Source organism: Octodon degus, unplaced genomic scaffold (assembly GCF_000260255.1).
Source record: "Octodon degus isolate 3935 unplaced genomic scaffold, OctDeg1.0 scaffold00200, whole genome shotgun sequence".
Classification (NCBI taxonomy): Eukaryota; Metazoa; Chordata; class Mammalia; order Rodentia; family Octodontidae; genus Octodon; species Octodon degus.
The window spans coordinates 3,156,301-3,177,126 of record NW_004524776.1 but is presented as its reverse complement, the minus strand read 5'-3'; the positions used below and the strand labels follow the sequence as shown (position 1 = coordinate 3,177,126).

Below are 20,826 nucleotides of genomic sequence, written 5' to 3'. Positions count from 1 at the left end.
TTAAAGTTGGTTTACATGAGAAGTTAATGTAACTCTGAACATACTGTACATGACAATTAGAAGTCATTATGGCAAGAGAAAAGCTATAGCTGGCCTGCTGCAGCCAGCACAAAAGCAACCAGAAAACAGTAGGGGAAGTACAAGGATCAAGGTGGTATTGGTTTATTGTAAAGAAAAAACAACTCTTTAAGATATTAAGAATGGAATATTCTGCACTGGGGCAAAAGATACCAGGATGCAAAATTACAAGTATTTTAACTCCATCCCTGTTCTGTGAGTAGAATGAAAAAGGACAGTTGAAGCAAAGAGGAAAGTCTGTAAAATTTCTCTTAAAAACCCTAAAATTTTTATTAAAATCTATACTTTTAAAAAATATAATAAATCAAAAAGCCTGCTTTAATCACATGCTCATTGCACCGGAAAATAGCCCCAGTACCCCTCTCTGATGGTGCCATACTCAAATTGACCAGCCAGCTCACACTTCTGAACCCAGGTATGAACGGGTGCACATGTGAGGCTCAGAAGGGCTGCTGGGGCCGTGTGTCTACCTGGTAGCCGTCCCGGGGCCCTGGAGGAAAATGTGTGCTTTGTCCGTGCTTAGGCGTTAGCGTATGAGGTTGGTTTGTGCAGATGTAAGCACTGCACTGTGAGTTGTGCATTATGTACGAGGGAAGTTCATTCTTTCAGTAGGCTGTGAAATGGGTGGGTCACTGGTAAGGTGTTACCACAGGCAGCAGGAGATGTCTGCCGGAGCTTTCTGCTCCCATTGTTGCTGATCTGCAACATATTTGAGTTTTTGAATACAAGCTGACTTTGGATTCCAAATGTTGGCATTGTTTACTGTAATGGACACCATTCTCCAAAATTTACTTTTGATTTCCTGCCCATAGGTGTATACAAAGTGACCCCACGCTCCTGCCACAGATTTGAGCAAGCCTTCTACACGTATGACACGTAAGCCTGGGCACTGACCACTGCGTAGCAGTGTGTGCATGCAGTGGGAGAGGGACAGGAGTCATCCCTTCACTGACTTCTGAGGACAAGGGAACTTTCTTTCCCTGGAAGAGCCAAGGCTTGGCATTAGAATGATTTTCTGGGTAAGATAAATTACTGCAGAAGTGGAGATAAAATCCTTCCAAAGAGTTCTGTAAGCTTGGGACGGAAGACCATGTTTCCAAAGTTCTTTAAATATAATCTTGGTTGAATCTTGCAGCCTTTGCTGCTGGGAATATCTCAGCTCAAGTCTGCTTGATTATGCTTTTCCAGATGTGTGAAATTGGAAAGGTAAAGTTTTGGGGTCTACCATGAGTTTACCTTTGAGAGACTTGTGTAGGCTTCCAGAGTTCTTTCATCCCACGCTAAGCACCATTTCCTGCAGTGTATCTCAGGACGGGGAAGGTTCCCCTAACGGGTGCTGGGGGTATTCCTGGGAGAATGACGAGGTGGTGTTGCTAGTGAATTCTTTCCACTTCCCTGATTTATAGGTCTTCACCCAGTATCTTGACGTTGACAGCCATTCGCCACCACGTCCTTGGAACTATCACCACTGACAAAATGATGGATGTCACTGTGACTATCAAGTAAGACAAGTGTTTCTTGGCAGACTGAGTGGGAGGTGGTAGACAGACCTGGGCAGTTCTCTAAAAGACTTCTGGAAAATTATTTCTGGTTTCTTCCCTTTAGGTGTTTATACAAATAGCCTTCCTCTCTTATACCTATATAACACAGCCCTAAATTCATGGCAGCCTGGGTCTCATTTTATGATTAAAGAATTAACTGCGGGTGAGGAGGGGCCTCCGACAGTTTGACTCTATGTCTTAAATTTCTCTGTGAACTCTTTTTTTTTCTTGATTTTTCTTTAATGAGGTGCCCATAATATACTGTAGGAACCTTATTAAGGCATCTCACCTGTCCTCCTGCGGCACCTCGTGGGAAAAAATCTCTGGGGTCAGTTCGTCGTATTGTAGGCACTTTAACAAATTCAAAAATAATTGTCTGTTTTTTGCTCTACCTTTTCTTGGATGGTTTTGAAATAGAGATGACACCTGATAAAAGAAGGGTTGGGAGAGAAAAAATTCTTTGAAAACAGTCCCTTGCTGAGGGTCGTGTTCATGTGTATATTGCTTCTAAGCAGGTTTTCTGGGGTGGAGTGGGGTTCCTCTGGCACGCTAATTTTCTCGGGACGTGAGCTGGACAGCATGATGTTTTTTTGTTGAACGGAATGGAGTGCTGTGTAACTTGCTGCCTCCTTGCTCCAGTTAAAGCTGCCTTTCAGCTGTGCTTCCATCTTTCTGTGCAGCACTTCTGTGTGTCTCTGTCACAAGTGCAGAAAATACTGTTGGGAGCTTCAGGGTAGTTAGGTGCTTAGGTAGGTGGCCCAGCAGCTGCCCCTGCTCTCATGGAGCTTACCGTCTCCTGCGCAGGCAAACATAGAACTGGAGATCCAGTTATGCTGAGAACTTTGAATTTGCCCTTGTGCTGAGCACATGCAGGAGGTGTAGGCTGGTAGGGCCCAGGCCTTATTGAAGGCTTTGTCCCGTGGACTTCACTGAAACGTTTTAAATACAAGGGGGACTTTTTGTTCCAAGAAGTTCCCCATGGCTACTGAGTAGAGAACAGACAGATGAGGCCCAGGAGAAGGAGTCAGCTGAGGTGGGGTTGGAAAGGATGCAGAGGCAAGTGAAAGCCATCACAGCCTCCACCCAACCATCTGTCTAGCCAGTCTCTCAGCAAAGCCAGTGGCAGTGGAGTACAGGCAGCATGTAGGTCAGAGATGTTGAGGAGGCTGAGCTGACAAGATGTGGCAGTAGATGGTCCCTGAGGTTAGGAGGGAGAAGTCAGGCCTCTGACTGAAGCCTGTGGTTTCTGACTTTTAAAAGGACTGGGTTGATGGCTCTTCACAGGCCTGTTCTGTGTTACCTCCCTCAGAAGTGGCAGCTCCATTTTCGTAGCTGTTACTTGGTTCTTTGTCTCTTGTACCCTCTAGCTAGTCAGTCCCTCAGCAAACCCTTGACTTTATATCCTGACACATCACTGTCATACTGTCATGCACTTCACCACGGTGACTTGCCTGGGTTTTGTTTCCTGTCATTGTGTTGTTCCTCTGTGGTAGAGAACAGTCCCTTCTACTAAAGTCTCAGTGACTTCCCATTCTACCGAGAGTAAAATCCAAGGTCCCAGCCCCAGTGTAAAGCAGCCTTCCTGGCACTCTGTCCTCCTTCATACTAGGATGTGAGTTCCCTGGGGTCAAGGAGGCTCTTGGTTTCCTTGAGTGCTGTGTCCTCAGTGCTAGAGTGGTCCCTGGTTCTCTCACTCAGTAGATTTTCAGTGTAGATGGACCGAGAGTAAAAATGATGGCAGAGAGCCCTGGGCTGCGAGGAGCAGACGTGAAATTAAGGGTATTCTGTTTTAGGCAACACTAAGGAGTTGTTTTTATTTTTTGGTAAACTGTAAATATTTTTAAACAGAGGACATTGTGTCATTATAAGGTTTTTAAGTCCCTGCATGTAGACATGTTGAATTCCTGCGTACGATCAGGAGGCACAGCTGATGCCGTGGCTGCCCTGCCTTTTCCAGGTCATCCATTGACAGTGAGCCAGCCTTGGTCTTGGGCCCTCTGAAGTCAGCACAGGAACTGCGGAGGGAGCAGCAGCTGGCAGAGATCGAGACCCGAAGGCAGGAGAGGGAGAAGAATGGCAAAGAAGAGGGGGGCGACGGAAGGGCCAAGCCCCCTGGGCAAGAGATGGTAGATGAGTTGCACGGCCCCTTCTCCTACGATTTCTCCTACTGGGCCCGGTAAGCACATTCATGCTTCATTCACAGTATGCTTTGTTCTGTGGGGACAGAACCTACTAAACGGAACTGTTCCCGCTTTTTAGGTCTGGAGAGAAAATCACTGTTACCCCCTCATCTAAGGAGCTGCTTTTCTATCCCCCTTCCATGGAAGCTGTGGTTAGCGGAGGTCTGTGTCCACTCTGAGCAAGTGTCACTCCTTTGTGCTTTCTTCTGCGTTTAAAGATGGCAAGTTGGACTGGGGAGATAGCTCAGTGGAGTAAGTGCTTGCCTGGAACACACAAGGTCCTGAGTTCAGTCCCTGGTACCACCAATAAAAAAAAAAAAAAAAAGATCAATGAATGGTAAATTTTGTGGCTACAGTTGAAGTAATCTTTTCTAGAAGAGATTTGATTTCCTTGGATGTAAATGAAAGCAAATTCACCTAATGTTCAAGTTTGAGAATTAGTCTTTATATGTTTGAACTATTTATGGGCTTTCTGTTTGACAGGGTTGATTTGGGAGTGTTTTTTGGGAATAACTGCAACTGATTATGTGTGTGTGTGTCTAACTGGGGATTGAAGCCAGGCAAGTGCTGTACCACTGGGCTACACCTCTAGTCTTTTTCCAGTCATGTGGGTTTATTAGATTGTAGGCATTGGTGTGATTCCTGTTTGGGAGTCAGGTGTGTTGGCAGCAAGATACCCGGTGGGTATCCCGACTCTTGGGCTGGGCGGTGGAGCAACACTGCCACGTCTGTGGCCCAGGGCTTTGCCCCTTGCCTGTGGCCTTGAACGAGCCAAGGCTGAGGTGTAGTGAACACCCACCCTGCTTTTGGTTCTTCTGCTGAGGTCCTTGCCAGCTGAGCAAAGCCTTTCAGGAATGGGGAGAGGTCTTGGATGCATGTGAGGCACTGACCTCCCTTGGTTCTAGCTTCTCATATCTAATGTCTTAGTTCTAGGTCCTGTTAGGGAAAACCCCAAATTAGCCACTACCCCTGCTTTTGCAGCTTAGTCCCATGGTTGTGACTGTTCTTCCCTTTCTAGAAAGCTGCCCAGGGAAGCTGATTGAGATCCATGGAAAGGCAGGCTTGTTCCTGGAAGGCCAGATCCACCCAGAGTTGGAAGGAGTTGAGATCGTCATCAGTGAGAAGGGGGCAAGTTCACCGCTGATCACCGTCTTTACGGATGACAAAGGTGCCTACAGGTAAGTCCCTGAGTGAGGAGCTGGTGCCTGGGACCACTGGGACCCCTTTGAAGAAACTGGGCACCTGGGCTTCCTGGGGAAGACAGTGCTTTCTCCAGGATTGGAAGCCGAGCAGTTTGTAGCATTTTGCTTTCTGTCACTCAGTGTTGGCCCCCTGCACAGTGACCTGGAGTACACTGTGACCTCGCAGAAGGAGGGCTACGTGTTGACTGCGGTGGAGGGAACTATGGGAGACTTCAAGGCCTATGCCTTGGCTGGCGTAAGCTTCGAGGTAACACTTTTCAGAAGGCTGCTTCGTTGGGGTGTAACAAAGATAATAAAATCTGCCTAGTTGACAGTTTCTCCATATAACTACACTACAACAGTACCATCACCAGCAAAATAGCACGACATCACTTCCAGAGGTTCCTCCAGGCCCTGGTAGTCCCTCTCTGCTGCTGTTGACTGCTATCAGCCTCTACTGTTAATTGTAGTGTCTAAGGTTTTTATATAGATAGAATTGTACGTGAAGTACTTGTCTTTGGTCTGGCTTCTTTCACTCAGTGTAGTCTGGGAAATGTCGACCTTCACATGGTCACGTACATTCCAGGAAGCGCTTTAAGCCATCATCCTTAACTGCTCTGTGGTAAGGATGCAAAAAGTTTCTGTGGTGGTGTGCGAAGGCTGTCTCTGCCAGCTAGTCCTGCTAAGGAATAAACATGCTGTGTATTCTACACAGTGGGTCTGGAAATCTTTATGTATGAGTATTTATAAACGGCTATTGAAAGGAAAAGAATGACACCCTACATCATGTGAAATTTTGAAATTTGATGTTGTTGAGTATATTTTAAACCAGATTAAAAGATGTTCAGGCTGGGAAGAACTACTTGTACCATAAGTAATATTGCTGGCTTACCAGGAACTCCTAAAATGAATGAGGAAAGGACAACCCATAGGAAAAAGTAGTAAGCAAAGGATATAGATAGGCACTTCATGAGGTAATGCAATGATTAATGTCAAGTTTCTTTGTGGCACTCAGTTATTGTTTGTTTGTTTGTTTTCGGGGTTTTTTGTTTTTTTTTTTTTTTGAGGAACGGGGTTTGAACTCAGGCTGAGCCATCTCCTCAGCAATGCAGTGATTAACGAGCGTCAGAGACTTGCTTGAGTTTAGTGTTACTGAGGAAGTGCCAGCGAGACCACTGTTTGGGGTGAGATATGCAGATAGGCAGTAATTAAATCCATGTCCTTTTTTCTTTTTGGTGAATATGTATTTTCCCATGCATAGGAAATTTATGTGGCTGTAAGTGGAGCAACCTCTTTGAAATGTGATTCAGTGGTATCTTTCCAAATTTAGAATATACTTACCTAAGAATTCTTAGGGATTATTTGCTTAGGAAAAGAGAATGACATAAGTAGAGAAATATATGTTGGGAGCCATTCAGGTTGTCCCTTCTTCTGCACTGCCAGAACAGGCAGCCTGCTGTGGATTGCTGACCCCTACTTCAGCGTATTCAGCGGCAGGTGTTTAGCCGCAGCGAGGCAGAGCTATATGCTGGTGGGAGAGGAGAACTAACAGCAGCTTTTGAGGAAGAGTGTGTGCAGCATGCCATTTGATATTTCATCTTCTTCCCTTGGATAAATTTGCCAGTGTGTCAACATTTATAACCTTCATGAAATTTTTGTGAGCAAGGAGTTCTGGAAGGTTCCACAGCAACCTGCTAACATTAGTTATCCTTGAGAAGGGACAGTTGTACTCCCTGCCCCTATGAATAACAATAAAAGACAAGTGCAGGCTGTCTTACAGTTTAGTGGGGTATAGTTCCATTTCTAGTACCACGCAGAACAAAAAATCTAGTAACGTTCTGGCCTGTAAAATGACTGTTGATACTGACATCACTCTGGGCTCACCTTCTCATCCCCAGATAAAAGCTGAAGACGACCAGCCCCTCCCTGGGGTCCTCTTATCTCTCAGTGGTGGTGTGTTTCGTTCCAACCTCTTGACTCAGGACAACGGCATTCTGACCTTCTCAAACTTGGTAACGTGTCTGTAATTTATTGCTTGCCTGTCTTCCCCTGGAGGTAGCTGGGCCGTAGACTGAGGAGTGACTTTTGTTTTGTTTGACACAGAGAAGAAGGCCACCATGGAGTGGTTTAAATGTCTGGGGACCACATCTAATTAGTATTGCTCCTGCTAGAGCTTCCTGCTGCTGATTCATGTTCCTTTCCACACTCTTGTTTTCTGGTTACCCACTTGTCACCAAGGCAGGGTAATTAATTACTCTGGCCACAGTGTCCCTTTGTTTAACTGTGGGATCCCGTTATTTATAATGTTGCGTCCTCGCTGTGGTTAGTGTGTGTCTCCTGCAGAGTATTTTGTGTGGTGGGAGGATGGCACCGTTGTGCATTGAGGACATCATCCAGGGCCCTGGCTGGCGGGGATCATCTCTGCTTACTTGCTGAGTCATGTCAGGCCAGCCTGTTCATCCACGGAATTCCAGCCTGACTTCTGCCTCACAGATCTGTGGCAGGCACAGTTGCTGGAGTTGTACTGTACTTGCCAGGATGCTTCTGTAACCATTCGTGGCAGAGAACGGGTTACCATTCGGTCTGTCTAGGAAGCCCCGAGCTCCAGTGGCGTGATGGGGCCCATGGTGACTTTCTACCGCCTCAACACTGCCCCTGGGTTTATGTGCTTGCCCTGCAGAGCCCTGGCCAGTACTACTTCAAGCCCATGATGAAGGAGTTCCGCTTTGAGCCATCCTCACAGATGATTGAGGTGCAGGAGGGACAGAACCTGAGGATCACTATCACAGGGTACCGGACAGCCTACAGGTAGGCACCTTGTCTCTGCTTGCACCCTGAGTTAGTGGTGAGTCGCACTCAGGCTCTCTGACTCAGGAGTGTGCCCCAGGCCTCACGGGTGGGATTTGGGAGGAAGGGAGTCCTAGTGAGCGAGGAGGTCAGAAAGTTGTGCCTATTTCTGTCTGAGTGTGGTGCACAGTCAGAAGCTTCCTGTTTTGATTCTGCCCACAGTGAGCCTGCTGAGTTGCTAAACAATTTTATTTATTTTTTAAAAATTAAGCTTGATTAAATTTTCAAAGAGAGGAATGCATTTGCTTGGGTACAACTTCAGAATGTTGAAAAGAGTACACAGTGTAGTTTCCCCTTGTCCTGTCTCTCAGTCATCTCCATCCCCTTCCGGAGACTTCCAGTGTTGCCAGCTTTTCTGGATACTTCTGGAGGCAGGGCATCCATATACCACTGTAGGTGCTGGCTCCACACTGGTGGGCAGATGAGATACCTGCAGGCCCTCACGTACGTACATACGTACGTACGTACTTATGTGTGAGAGAGAGAGAGAGAGAGTGTGTGTGTGTGTGTGTGTGTGTGTGTGTGTGTGTGTGTACATACATACGAAAGCACTATAGTTCAGACATCAGAAAGCCTAGGTTTACAAAAGCAGACTATTTGCAATGAAATGAAAAATTCTCTTGAATTAATTTCATGTTAATGAATTCTTCATTACTTAAAGATTAGGAAGAATATAAAGTTTAGCCTTTTAAGTTAGGATTTTCTGGAGAAACCTTCAAAATGTATGAGATAAGAAATTGGAAGCAGTATATCCTGTAGGCAGGAAGGCTGGATTTGGTTGTGGCCCAGACGTAGCTGAGTGGCCAGGTCCCTGGGGTGATCCCTACTGAGGAAGAGCCGATTTGGGCCCCAAATGAGAACATAACACACTTTGCCTGCAGTCCTTTGTGTGTTCCCCAAAACCCTGAGAGTACGAGAGTTTCTTCTCTTGCCACGCCAGTTGCTATGGCACAGTGTCGTCTCTGAATGGGGAACCAGAGCAGGGTGTTGCAGTGGAAGCTGTGGGACAGAAGGACTGCAGCATTTACGGAGAGGATACCGTGACAGATGAAGAAGGCAAGTTCCGGCTGCGTGGATTGCTGGTAAGGCTTTGGCCGTGTTTTGTGAGTAGATTTCTTCTTACTGAGAAAAATCATGTTCATCGACTGCCAGGAGAGGTCTGGGCCAGAGGACTTGGGGACTCCAGAACCTTCCTGGTCCCTATTTGAACTGACGTGATTTACCATACTACATTGGGATCGTGTAGCTAAATAAAATTTGAAAATCATGGGTTTGGCACAGCTTTGCTCAGCATTGGGTGGTTATGGCCAATGCCGGTGCTCTCAGGCTGGTGCTTATGGAGGCAGAGGAGTGGTGTGATTGGCTGCGGGTGGCTGGGCATACAGCTGGGAGTGGCCCTGCCGCGGGGGCAGCCTGCTACTTCGCTCCAGTGCCTTCCAGTTGTGTGGAAGACAGACTCAGGTTGCCAAGCGGTTAGAACTTTTAAAAAGAAGTCAGAAGCTCATATTTTTCTAAATATTGATTCTGCAATGTTAACACTAATTTGGAAAAAAAAAACTTAAGTGTCTACTGAAAAAGTCCCAGAGAGGGACCTTCTGTCGCCCGGAAAATGCAGATGAGTATAATGTCTCCTTCATAGCATGGCAGGGAGTGTTAAGTGAGTCTCTACGTCTCAAGACACATAGAGTGGTGCCCGCCTGGTGTCTTGCATTGGTAAGAAGATTTAAAAAGCCTTATCGAAGGAAACCTCCCTTGGGTGGTGCTCAAGAGGCCACAAGCCAGCTGCCTTTCCTGCAGCTTTTTCACTGTAAATTCAGGATGGGGTCTGGGCACCTCACAGTGGTTCTCTTAGCTAGGTCTCCCCTGCCCTTAGTGACTGTTCACCTCCCTGTCCTGGTTGCAAGAGAGGATTGCGGTCACCACCTCTGTTCTTCCCAGCGTGCTAGCCATGTTCCTAGCCATGTTCTCCTAGGCTGCCAGGTTCACTACAGTTGGTATAATTTAACTGAGCATCACAGTAGATTTGCACTGTATTGGATGCTTTCCTACGGTCTCCTCTTCCCTCACAGGGGGAGATGTTAATTCTCTAACATTGTTTCAGGAGTTGTTGGCATTGGCCCTGCTGGCACTATGCACCATTCTTGTGCAAGGCCTGGTGCCAGGCTACAGATAGTGATGGAAAGTCCTTTGATGAGTCTCATGAAGGGTTTTGGGTTGAGGTGAATGTTCTTCCCGAGAGTGGCAACCTGGAGGTGCCTTGCCGGAGATTTCCAGGGGACTTTGACCACAAGATGATCATTTGGACCCATTTGTTTATTTGGCCTTGTTGACCAGTGTTCTAGTGAACCCAGTCTGCAGGTGAATTCCTGAGAAATGGGCTGAGGAATTGGGGCCAGTTAGGATCAGGGCGGCTTCCCTGATAAGCCCTGAACCAGCCCAGGGACTAGAGTGAGCAGGCAGGGCTCGCTCCTTCCAGATCCAGGACACTGTCTCTTTTCACTTAAAATAAGCTCTTAAGACTTCCTCTGGGTGCAAATAGCTGCCTGCCCCAGTTGCGTGCATGTTATTGGTGATCATACATTTGATTGTTCTTACAGTACATTTTGTTGTCAGCAGTAGCTTTATTGTCTTTGTGGAATTCCCATGTGGACTTTATAGAATCTAAGCAGCATATAGCAACCTGTCCCCCTTATACTCCTCAGTCCCCAGGATGTGCTCCTGATTAGTATGTCTCAAATTCTGCTCCTTATGCTGCTCTGCTTGCATAAGGCAGTGTTCAATGTGTGCATAATTGTAGGAGACCAGCGTCTTGTTATCTGCACTCTACACTGGATTCAGAGTAATGACTTTTGGTAAACATGATAATGTCCCTATGAATTTAAGCAACAAAATAAGTATAAACAAGTTTTTTATTAAAAGAAAAAGCCTTGGGGCGGGAGAGATAGCTTGTCGGTATAAGCATCTGCCTCGCAGGTGCAAGGTCCCAAGTTTGATCCCTGGTACTACATGTGTTGCAGGTCCTGTAACCAGGGATGATGGTGCATGTCTGTAATCCCAGCACTAGGGAGGCTGAGACAGGAGGATCACTATGAGTCTGAACTGTGTAGTGAACCCTGTATCAAAAACTAAAAATAAAAAGAAAAGGAAAAGCCTCAAATCCTACTTCCTAGAAATCATATTCATTTATTGCAGCATTTTGGAGTATCACTCTTTTGTGTGTGTGTGTGTGTGTGTGTGTGTGTGTGTGTGTGGAACCGGGGATTGAACTCAGGCCCTTGTGCTTGTCCGGGAAGTGCTTATTCTGCTGAGCCATCTCCCTGGCCCCTGGAGTATCACTCTTGATGTCACCTGATACATATTTATGCAGAGGGCAGAGGGGCCAGTGAGGAAGAAATGGTAGAAGGGTCAGGCATATTATGCCCAGAATCTTGAAACAGGCTGTGTGTAGTCCTCCTTGGGAAGAAAGGAGAAAGTGGAGTGGAATTGGGATGGAGGGAATGGCAGGGCTTCAGACATGTGTGCCTGTGCACTCTCTAAGGGGACTCCTGAGAAGGTGGACAGACCACACGGGCAAATGAAGACAGATGCTCCCAGGCAGTTGTAGGTCAGGGTGACAGCCAGGCCTCTTCTCAAGAGATGACCATGTGTCCTTGCAGCCAGGCTGTGTGTACCACGTACAGCTGAAGGCAGAAGGCAACGACCACATTGAGCGGGCGCTGCCTCACCATCGTGTGATTGAGGTAAGCTGTACCTGCCCAGCGCGTCCATGGTCAGCATTCCCCCTGCTCTTGTCTGTCTGCCTTGCATGTTGTGGAAGAAACTTCCAGCTCGACTGGTAGTGTTCCCTGTTCTGTGGTATCCTGTGTAGTGCTCAAAGAATAGTATTCCTGTCAGGTATGCAGCAAAGAAGCCTGCAGTTCTACCCTCACTCCTCACTTTTCAACTGGAGGTACTTGCAACAGAGGCAGCATCTCAGATCCAGGGAGGTCAGAGCCAATGAGGATTCAGTTGGCAGGGTGACAGATGCCCCTTTTCCCCTTCACGTAGGCCAGATTGTTGACCTTCAGGATCATAGTTGGCTTAGTTGATCCCAGTGGCCCACAGCAAGCAGGATTGCTTGTAATGCTTTTCTTTCACTGAGTAACTCGCTAGATTGGAGGACTTGGTGCGGTGAGACCCACTGCTTCTTGGAGAGTTGATTTAGGTGGTTTCATAAGGCCTGAAATTGTGAGGCATTCAGAGGGAGGGTGGTAGGCCACTGAAAACTTGGCCTGGAAGTGGACTTACAGTAGCAGAGGACTACATCTCATACAGAAAGCCTTTTTTTGCATTTCCCTGCTCTTGTGGCTTAGGCTAGGGTCACAGCAGTGATGTGGCCTGTGGCTGGGCCGGTGTGGAGGCGAAGAGGGCCCTCTGGTATCTCACTAACCCCACCCAGAGGGCGTTCCTGTGGCTCTGCCCCCAAGCCTTATGAATAGACTCATCTTTTTTCAAGAGAACCTGACTAGTTTGGCATCGTGGTTGAATTTTTTTTTTTTTTTTTTTAATGTTGGCAGGTAATTAAAACTTGAAAGATAAATATTGTGCTCAAAATGCAGTGTGTGTGTGGCCCGGGGTGACCATTGTTGTTAGTGTGTGACCTTGCCCTTGGTCTATGTGAGAGCACCCCCACGGCCCGTGGCACCCCTCCAACCCCTAAGCAAAGGCAGCTGTGGTACAGCTCTCAGGCCACCTGACAGCACAACGCTTCCTGGTCTCTGAGTGCAGCATTCCTTCTCTCCCTCTAGGTTGGGAATAATGACATCGATGACATAAACATCATAGTTTTCCGCCAGATTAACCAATTTGATTTAAGTGGAAATGTGATTACTTCCTCCGAGTATCTTCCTACGTTATGGGTAAGATTTGATGGGATGCTCCCTTCAGCTTGAGATAAGTGGGAGCAGGGTGTTTGCGCTCCTCCAGTTCTTGCATTAGCTGAGAGTAGGCCTTAAGGCTTCAACTTCCATCCTCACATGTGTTTGGGAGCCTGAGTGCCTGTTGTTGGGGGAATGCCTTCTGGTTTCAGGTAATGTTCCTTCATCTGTGGAAGAGCATGTAAAAGCCTGCTGATGATCAGCAGATCCAGAAGCTAAAGAGGGAAGAGACTTTTAAGGTGCTTCGTTCCTCTCAGTTTTTGTTCTGTGGAGGTGCTGGGCAGAACACTCGGGAGTCCGGCACTCCAGCCTCTTTCTTGTCACTGCATCTTGGCCATTCTGTTTCTGCGTGCCTCAGTGTCTTCTTCTGTAAACCCAGGAACTTGGACTCAGTGCCCTGAGTCTCTGTCACGGGGACAAGGATGCATTAGATTTGCTGATGGTGTACAGTATCTGTTGTGTGCTTGATATACATACTCATCAAGGGTAATGAAAAATTATTTTTAATATCATCATCATGATCAACATAATTACTAGTATTTTGACCAGTACATAAGTAGTCAAAACGTGTTCTAGAATTTTGGGTTCCTATGTGTGGTGGTCCTGTCTGGTGGGTCTTGTGACAGAGGAATTGCCTATACCGTCAGGAGAGGATCATTTCTTTTTCACATAGCCATGTTTCCAGAGACTCTTCACCCTCCGTGAGATGTCCTGAGAATGTTTATCATGTTGCTTTCCAAAGTGCAGCCTGCTTTGTTTGTGTTCTCCAGGTGAAGCTTTACAAAAGTGAGAACCTGGACAACCCCATCCAGACAGTGTCCCTCGGGCAGTCCCTCTTCTTCCACTTCCCGCCACTGCTCAGGGATGGTGAGGTAAGGCCTGTGCTGGGTACTCACGCCACCTTTCTTAATGCTGCCACCTGCGTGCGCTCAGAGGCAGAGGCAGATGGGCTTTGTGGGGTTGCTCTTTCTTAATTTATTCTGTTCGCAAAAGTAATGCAGGGGGGAAAATCAGACATGATCTCATCACTCAGAAGTAACCACTGCTCACATTTCGATTACTATCCTGTGGGCCTTGTTTTTCAGTCCATGAGAATGTATGAATATAAAAAATGTTTCTTGTAATAACAACTTTGTAATATGTGCTTTTCAGTGAGGAATATATCAATTTGCCATCATTAAATCTTTTTTTTTTTTTTTGCGGTACCAGGAATTGAACTCAGGATTCTGCGCTTGCCAGGTAAGCGCTTATTCTACTGAGCTATCTCCCTGGCCATCTTTTTTTTTTTGTACTGAGGGTTGATCTAAGGCCCTGCGTGTACTGGGCAAGGGCTTTTCCACAGCTATATCCACAGCCCTTCTTAAAAAGCTTTGTGGGGGCCGGGGAGATGGCTCAGTAGAGTAAGTGCTTCCCTGGCAAGCACAAGGGCCTGAGTTCAATCCCCGGTTCTGCAAATAAATAGATAGATAATGAAAAAAATAAAAGTGTTAGCCAGGGGTATCCTAAGTTGATTAGGCTATCCCTAAGCTTGGGGTCCTGTCTCAGCCTTCTGACAGATGAGAATACAGGAATACAGGCATGTGCCACCACACTCCTCTTTAACATGATTTTTAATGGTTGCACAGAAGTCTATCATATAGGAAGTACCGCAGTTAATGAAACGACCCTAGTGTTGAACATGACGCACAAGTTAGCTCTCTGGACGTGCTGTCCTGTTCTTGCCTGTCCTGCGATGTGTCTACTGCAAAGTTCACTGGCAGTTTATGGTGGGGCATCTCTTGAAATGATGAGTCTTGCTGTGACTTTTTTGTTTTGTGCAATTGGAGACTGAACCCAGAACCTTAAGCATGCTGGGTAAAGGCTCTAGCGTGGCACCACACTCCTAGCTCATAAAATTCTTTGGTTTTGACAATTTAATTATACATCATATCATATAGTTTCTACTAATGTGATGTCTTGGACCTGTGTGTCCATCTCTAAGAGTTGCACAGCTTTTGGCTGGTGCTTTGAACAACATTGGCTCAGTATAGTGTTTATTGTTAACTCTAATTAGACACAGCCCACTGTTGTTCTGGTGTTGAGGAGACAAACTTCGCAGAGAACCTTTTTTTTTTTCTGGTGGTCTCTGCCTAGTGATGGTCATTTTGCACCTGTGGTGTGAAGTGCCTCTCCTGCTTCTTTTTAAGCTGCATGGGGATAACACATTATGTCTTTTCTCTGTAAAATAATGAAGCAAGTTGTGGAATTTTTGGGTGCCTTTCCTGCATCTCCTGGTGGTGCTGCTTTTGAAACAGTCACTTTCCACAGCCTTGTGTATTCATTTCTGGGACTCTAAAAGATTTCATAATTTTTCTATACCATGACTCCTTTTATCATCAGAAACTATAAAACCCAAAAGAGAAGATTTCCAGAGATCCACAGCCTTATAGAAACATCCTGCCTCCGGATGAGATGGCATCTGGCCAGCTGAGTGGCCCTGGGCCCTGGGCAAATTTCTCTTTGCTCTATAAAATGGAGGTGATGGTCCTGATCTTTCCTGGCTGGAGAGCGGAGTGGTCTGGACCAAGTGCAGGCTGCATGATGCTGGCCCCTGGTTGGGGTTCATTGCTCAGGGCTGTGGCTGTCCTGCATTTTTAGAACTTAGTTTGTAGACATGCCCCTTAGGAGTCAGCCTCAGTTTGATGGAAACAATTCTCAGTATGATCATGTGCCTCCCTCATCAGGACTAGCTCGTAGTACCTTGTGTTTCGTGAACTCAAATCCTCAGAGGGCCGTAGTTGTTGGGGTTGAATATGTTCATAAAGAAGAGCTGCTGGCCCTGACAGCCTCGCCAGAAGACACAGCCTAGAGCCGCCAGGGACCTACTCTAAAACTAGCCACCTTGGCTGGTTTGCAGACTTGAGGATTTCTTTAAACAACATAAAGCCCTTTACATCACAGCCATCCACCGAGTTTCACTTTTCATTTGCTTTTCCAGAACTGTCTGTTACAAAAATAACTAGTTTTTCTGTTTGCACAGAACTATGTTGTGCTCCTGGACTCCACGCTGCCCAGGTCCCAGTACGACTACGTCTTGCCTCAAGTCTCTTTCACTGCAGTGGGCTACCACAAACATATCACTTTGATTTTCAATCCCACGGTAAGGAAGGGGAGGACTTATAAAAAGTCATGGGTGGCAGAAGGGCCACCACCCAGCCCGTGCTCCTGGTGGCAGGTTGGAGGACAGTGTTTCAAGGACTCTTGGTACTGTGTTACTTTTCCATTCTTGATTCTGGGCTCTGAAGTCTGGATTTCCCCAGATGCATTTCTGTTTTCCAAGCCCCCATGCCTGCTGTTAGAAAACTGCTGATGAAGGCTGGAATTGTTCATGTCAGTGCTCAGCAGGGATTTGAAGCAAGAGAAATACCACTCCCCCATGATTGATAGGGTATCACGCACACCTGGTACCCAATATGCTCTCGCCAGTTTCTAGGATTCTTGGATCTAGGAGCATGCAGATGCCACCAGGGTGGAAGGACAACAGCATGGAACCTATTTGACAAATGAATTGCAAGGGAAAAAACAGGTGGATAGGATACCTATAGATTAAAAGAAACTTGCTCAGTTTATTAGCTACTAACAGTACTGAGTCCTTACTGGATCCTGTGTCCAACAGACTGGAAACCGAAACCTGCATGTGTTGTTCACATTTGTGAGATCATTGAGATCTGTGTTTCCCAAAGCTCAGTTTTCAGTAGGCTGAACAGACACATCAGCAACCACAGAAATAGTTTCTAGGGCCCAACCCAGGACTCATACAGGGTGGGAGTGGAGCCCAGGAATCCACATTAAAAAACAAAAGTAGCTTCTTTGCCACTGTGTTAGCCATTGTTTCTAGGCCTTTTGGTGAGAAGATTTAATAATTTTATTTATTTTGAAAAGAATACTGCAGATAGATCAATTCTGCATTCCTTCTTCAAGCAGCTTAGAACTACTTTGTGGGGATTTATTGTATACCTTAGTCTGTTCAGGCTACCAAAACACAGTACCTTAGACTAGGTGATTTATGAACAATAGACATTTATTCCTCATAGTTGTAGAGATGTGAAAATACAAAATCAGGCACTAGTAATTTCTGTGTCTGGTGAAAGATGCTGTCTACTTCTTAAATGATGCCTCCTAGCTATGTTGTGACATGGTGGACAGAAGTGGACAAACTCCTTGAAGCCTCTCTTATAAGGGCATCAGTCCTGTTTATGAGGGCAGTGCCTTGTGACTGGATCACCACCCACAGTGAGGGGAGTGGAGCGTGAGTATTCAGACTGCAGCATTTGAGTGTGTTAATTAGTCCCCATGTGATGGACATTGGGACTGTTACTAGTTTTCTACTCAAATATTCCTTACTGAATTATCTTATGTGACATGTTTGTGAGCATCAGTCTGTGTAGGAATTGACTCCTGGACATGGGGTTGCTAGATCAAGGGGCAAAGGCAAGCACAATGTCAGTTGACGTTGCTACTCCCTTGGAAGAGGTGGCGCTGTTTTGTATTCCCACCAACAGTATATGAGTACCCTTCTCCAGCAGAGTATGTTGAATTTTTAAATTTTTGTAGTCTAATAAATGAGCAGTGGCAACCTGAAGGCTTCTGGTAAGATCTGGGGCTTTATCTTACTGTACATAAAGCTTGCTCTTAGGAACTTTACTGATTCCTTTTGGGTTAAACACTTAATGAAGTCTTTCAATCCATGAACAATGAGTTGTATCTGGGACATTAAAAGAGATGTAAAGACAATCTGCTTTTCCATTTAGGGAAGATTCAGCTGTGTTTCAGTGAGTCCATAGGCATTGTCCAGCCTCATAGTCCTCAGATGCTCAGGCCTCCGAATTGTGCGTTTCAGTAAGCTTGAGTAAAATGGAATATACCTTTAACAAAATAGACATTAAAACGTGGATGCTGAAACACACAGGTTTGTATTCCTTTAGGTAATGGTGCTGACATCATGTCTTGTAGAGTCTAGAAAAGACTACTGTGTACTTGTGAGAGGGTGGGAGTAGGAAAGCATATAATTCCTTAGGGTTGTTCCAGGAATAGTTTAGCCTGTGCTCCTGAGGGTTTGCCCATTCCACTAGTTTTCCATGCTCATTGTGAGAAGTAGTGCTCTGGCTCAGCCTATTTTCATCTGAAATTTAATTTATTTGTATCATTTGCAGGAAAGTTGGCTGGTTAGGGCATATAGCTTCATTTACTATTATAGAGATCCAACATTTCAGAGGCTGCAGTGAGATGGCAGTGGTCTCTTGTTTCATATCTGTTTCTGTACATGAGCAGCCTAGGGCTGGTCCTGCAGTAGCTCAGAACTCAGGCTGTTCTTTGTCACTCTGCTCTAGTATATTGCTCTTCTGTAAATTAGTATACAAGTGGGTGTTATTCCTGTCACTTCTGTTCATGTACTATTGGCCAGAATTTAGTTCTGTGACTGTAGCTAGCTGCAAGGGAGGCAGGAAAATGCGGTTTCTATTCTGGTTGGTCCAGATAAGATAAAAATTGAAAGAAAGGAAAGAATAGCAGTTTCAGTTTTACTTCACTTGGTGTCATCTCTGGGCCAGCTTGATTATCCTCACTGTGTGCCTTGGGTGTGGAATAAACTCCCTGCATGTAGCTGAGACTCAACAAAATGAAGCCCATTTACTTCTCAGCAGTGAAAATTCCTATTGGCCAAATCTCCTCATTTCCTTAGTTTGGGTGGTGAGCACACAGAGGGAGAGGAGTTCCTTATTACTGGGATCTCTGTGAAATTTGGATAGCGATAATGTGGATCCGGGGCATCCTTCGCTGTCCTTGGGTAGCCACTTTGGATACTGGGCGGGCCTTGACTGTGGATATTGGTGCATAACAGAGAAGGAGAGAACTTACCAAGTGGTAACCGTGCTGTTTGTTTGCAGAGGAAGCTGCCAGAGCAAGACATTGCACAAGGATCCTATATAGCCCTACCGTTGACACTGCTGGTCCTCCTGGCTGGTTATAACCATGACAAGGTAGGAAAAGGCAAAGCCTACAGGGGAAGACAGGAGTTAAAGAGTAGTCCTCACAGCCTTAGGAGTGACAATGGGAGAGTGATTAGTGTCACAGAAATTGGAAGGGATTGTGAAGGGCTCACATTGGTCCTTGGGTCTCTTTTCAAGTACATAAACTCTAATGACATCTGTCCTCATGTGTAAGTGTGGAGCATGTGCAGGGATGGTCCTCGCGGCAAGAGGCCAAACCTGTCCTGGCAGCTTGGGCGCAGAGGCCTGCCCACTGAGAATTAGTACCTACCTGTCAGCCTTGAGGGGTGCTGGCTGCACCTAAAGAAGTGTTGGCGGGGCCTGGGGCTCAGAGGTACTGTGTCTGCCTAACATGTTCAAGGCCATGAGTTCTATCCTCAGCGTTGGAAGAAGAGGAGAAAGAAAAGGAGGGGAAGAGTTGACAGGTGGACCCACTGTCCATCAGGTGGGAGGCTTTTGTGTCTCACACACACTGTCTCTTTCCAGCTTATTCCCTTGCTGTGGCAGCTGACAAGCCGGCTGCAGGGAGTCCGAGCCCTTGGCCAGGCAGCTTCTGACAACAGTGGCCCTGAGGATGCAAAGAGACAAGCCAAAAAACAGAAGACAAGGCGCACGTGAGGAGGAGAGGGCAGCTGCAGTCTCCCGTGGGCCACCAGCGCTGTGGGACAGAGGCGCGCCTCAGCTGATTGCAGACCACTGTGGGCCTGTGTCCTGTCAGAGGGGCGAGCTGTGCTTCTCCTCCCCCTGTGTGGCCCCATGGTGCAATGCAATGAGTCCTGTCACCCTGCTGAACACAATTTATTTTCTGAGTTGAAGATAATTTATTATTATTATTTTGTCAAAGAAATATTTAAGTTGTGCTGGTGGTGTGAGAACGCAGTCCTTAATCTTAAGCATTTGTGTGCAAGAAAAGTTACTATAAACTTGGTGTTTGACTCCACAGTGAAGTACCGGCTAGATGTGTCTGTCCCCTGAACTTCCCTTTACATTCGAGATTCCTGCTGGAAGCTGCAGCAGCCTGTATCCACTCCTAGGAGGATCTGTTAGGAGGTGAAAATCAATAAAATTGCCCATTTGTTTGTGTTGTAGCTCATTTCAGATGTGTCTCTTGCTGACATTGGCCTGATGTTGGGGTCGCATGCTGTGATGCATCGAGAGCAGGCAGGAAGCCTGAGTGGAGCAGGCCAGGGAGGGACAGCGTCAGCATAGCCAGGTGTCCTCGGCTGTCCTCAGCCCCAGTGGTGGAGAAAGGGGGAAGTGGGGCCTTGCAAATCGGAGACGCATACCCCATCTGAAGGAAGTACAGACACTCACCTTCAGCTGTATTTCCTACAGAAATGTGAGGTCAGTTTTCTAAAAGAGCCAGAAAGACAAAGCTTTATTTAAAACCTTCCAAGTTTTAAGTGCTTTTATTTTTGTTGTATTGGGGATGGAACCTAGAGCCTTACACATGCTGGTCAAGTGCTTTGTCAGGAAACACACCCCAGCCCAGCAAGTCCAGGTTTTCAAGAATGACACACTCGGCTAGATGGAATGGGATCTGTAGGATGGGTGGGCCTTGGAGGCACTGCCAGGCCGGCATTTCAACAGCCTGCAGTCAATTCTTAATGCGTCTGTCCATCCACCCTGTACTCTCCATCCAACCTGTACTAAGTACTGATTAGGAGAGGCCTTGGGAATATAGAGCACAGTAGAGGACCCTGTCATGGGAGCCAGGAGACGTGCGCCTCACTTTATTTCTCAGGGCTTGGAATGCCAGGGGCAGTCAGTGAGGAGCAAGGGAATGCTTTCATGTGGGAATACTGAGGCAGGGCCATGGTGCCTGCCCCCTAGAGTGCATGTGCCTGTCTTTGGTAGGCTCACCCCAAAACTGCAGAGGCTGTCTGGTAGAGGAAGCTCAGGGTCAGGAGGACTCGGCAGAATTTAAATCCCTCTGAGGTTGCAGTAAGGATTCTGGATGAGATGTTTAGCTGAATTTGCAAAGTCAAAAAATACCAGGTCAGGTGTCGTTGGGCGCCACCTGACTCAGCTTAGACCCCCCTGGCTCGAGGGCTACC

The 20,826-nt window shown here is 46.6% G+C and overlaps 1 protein-coding gene across 2 annotated transcripts in view; it reads left to right on the top strand.

Annotated features, from left to right (window-relative positions):
• The window catches only part of LOC101576446 (nodal modulator 1), a 54,170-nt gene extending 34,313 nt beyond the window's left edge, over window positions 1-19,857 (top strand). For both annotated transcript variants that reach the window (XM_004644491.2, XM_023704664.1), the window contains 15 exons: window positions 891-954; window positions 1,485-1,580; window positions 3,577-3,795; window positions 3,879-3,961; window positions 4,818-4,977; window positions 5,122-5,248; window positions 6,879-6,992; window positions 7,661-7,788; window positions 8,768-8,909; window positions 11,484-11,567; window positions 12,615-12,725; window positions 13,514-13,615; window positions 15,763-15,882; window positions 18,668-18,760; window positions 19,256-19,857. In XM_004644491.2, coding sequence (XP_004644548.1) covers window positions 891-954; window positions 1,485-1,580; window positions 3,577-3,795; window positions 3,879-3,961; window positions 4,818-4,977; window positions 5,122-5,248; window positions 6,879-6,992; window positions 7,661-7,788; window positions 8,768-8,909; window positions 11,484-11,567; window positions 12,615-12,725; window positions 13,514-13,615; window positions 15,763-15,882; window positions 18,668-18,760; window positions 19,256-19,387 — 1,775 coding nt within the window. In that variant the 3' untranslated portion in view covers window positions 19,388-19,857. The remainder of the gene's footprint in view (window positions 1-890; window positions 955-1,484; window positions 1,581-3,576; window positions 3,796-3,878; window positions 3,962-4,817; window positions 4,978-5,121; window positions 5,249-6,878; window positions 6,993-7,660; window positions 7,789-8,767; window positions 8,910-11,483; window positions 11,568-12,614; window positions 12,726-13,513; window positions 13,616-15,762; window positions 15,883-18,667; window positions 18,761-19,255) is intronic.
• Window positions 19,858-20,826: the final 969 nt, after the last annotated feature.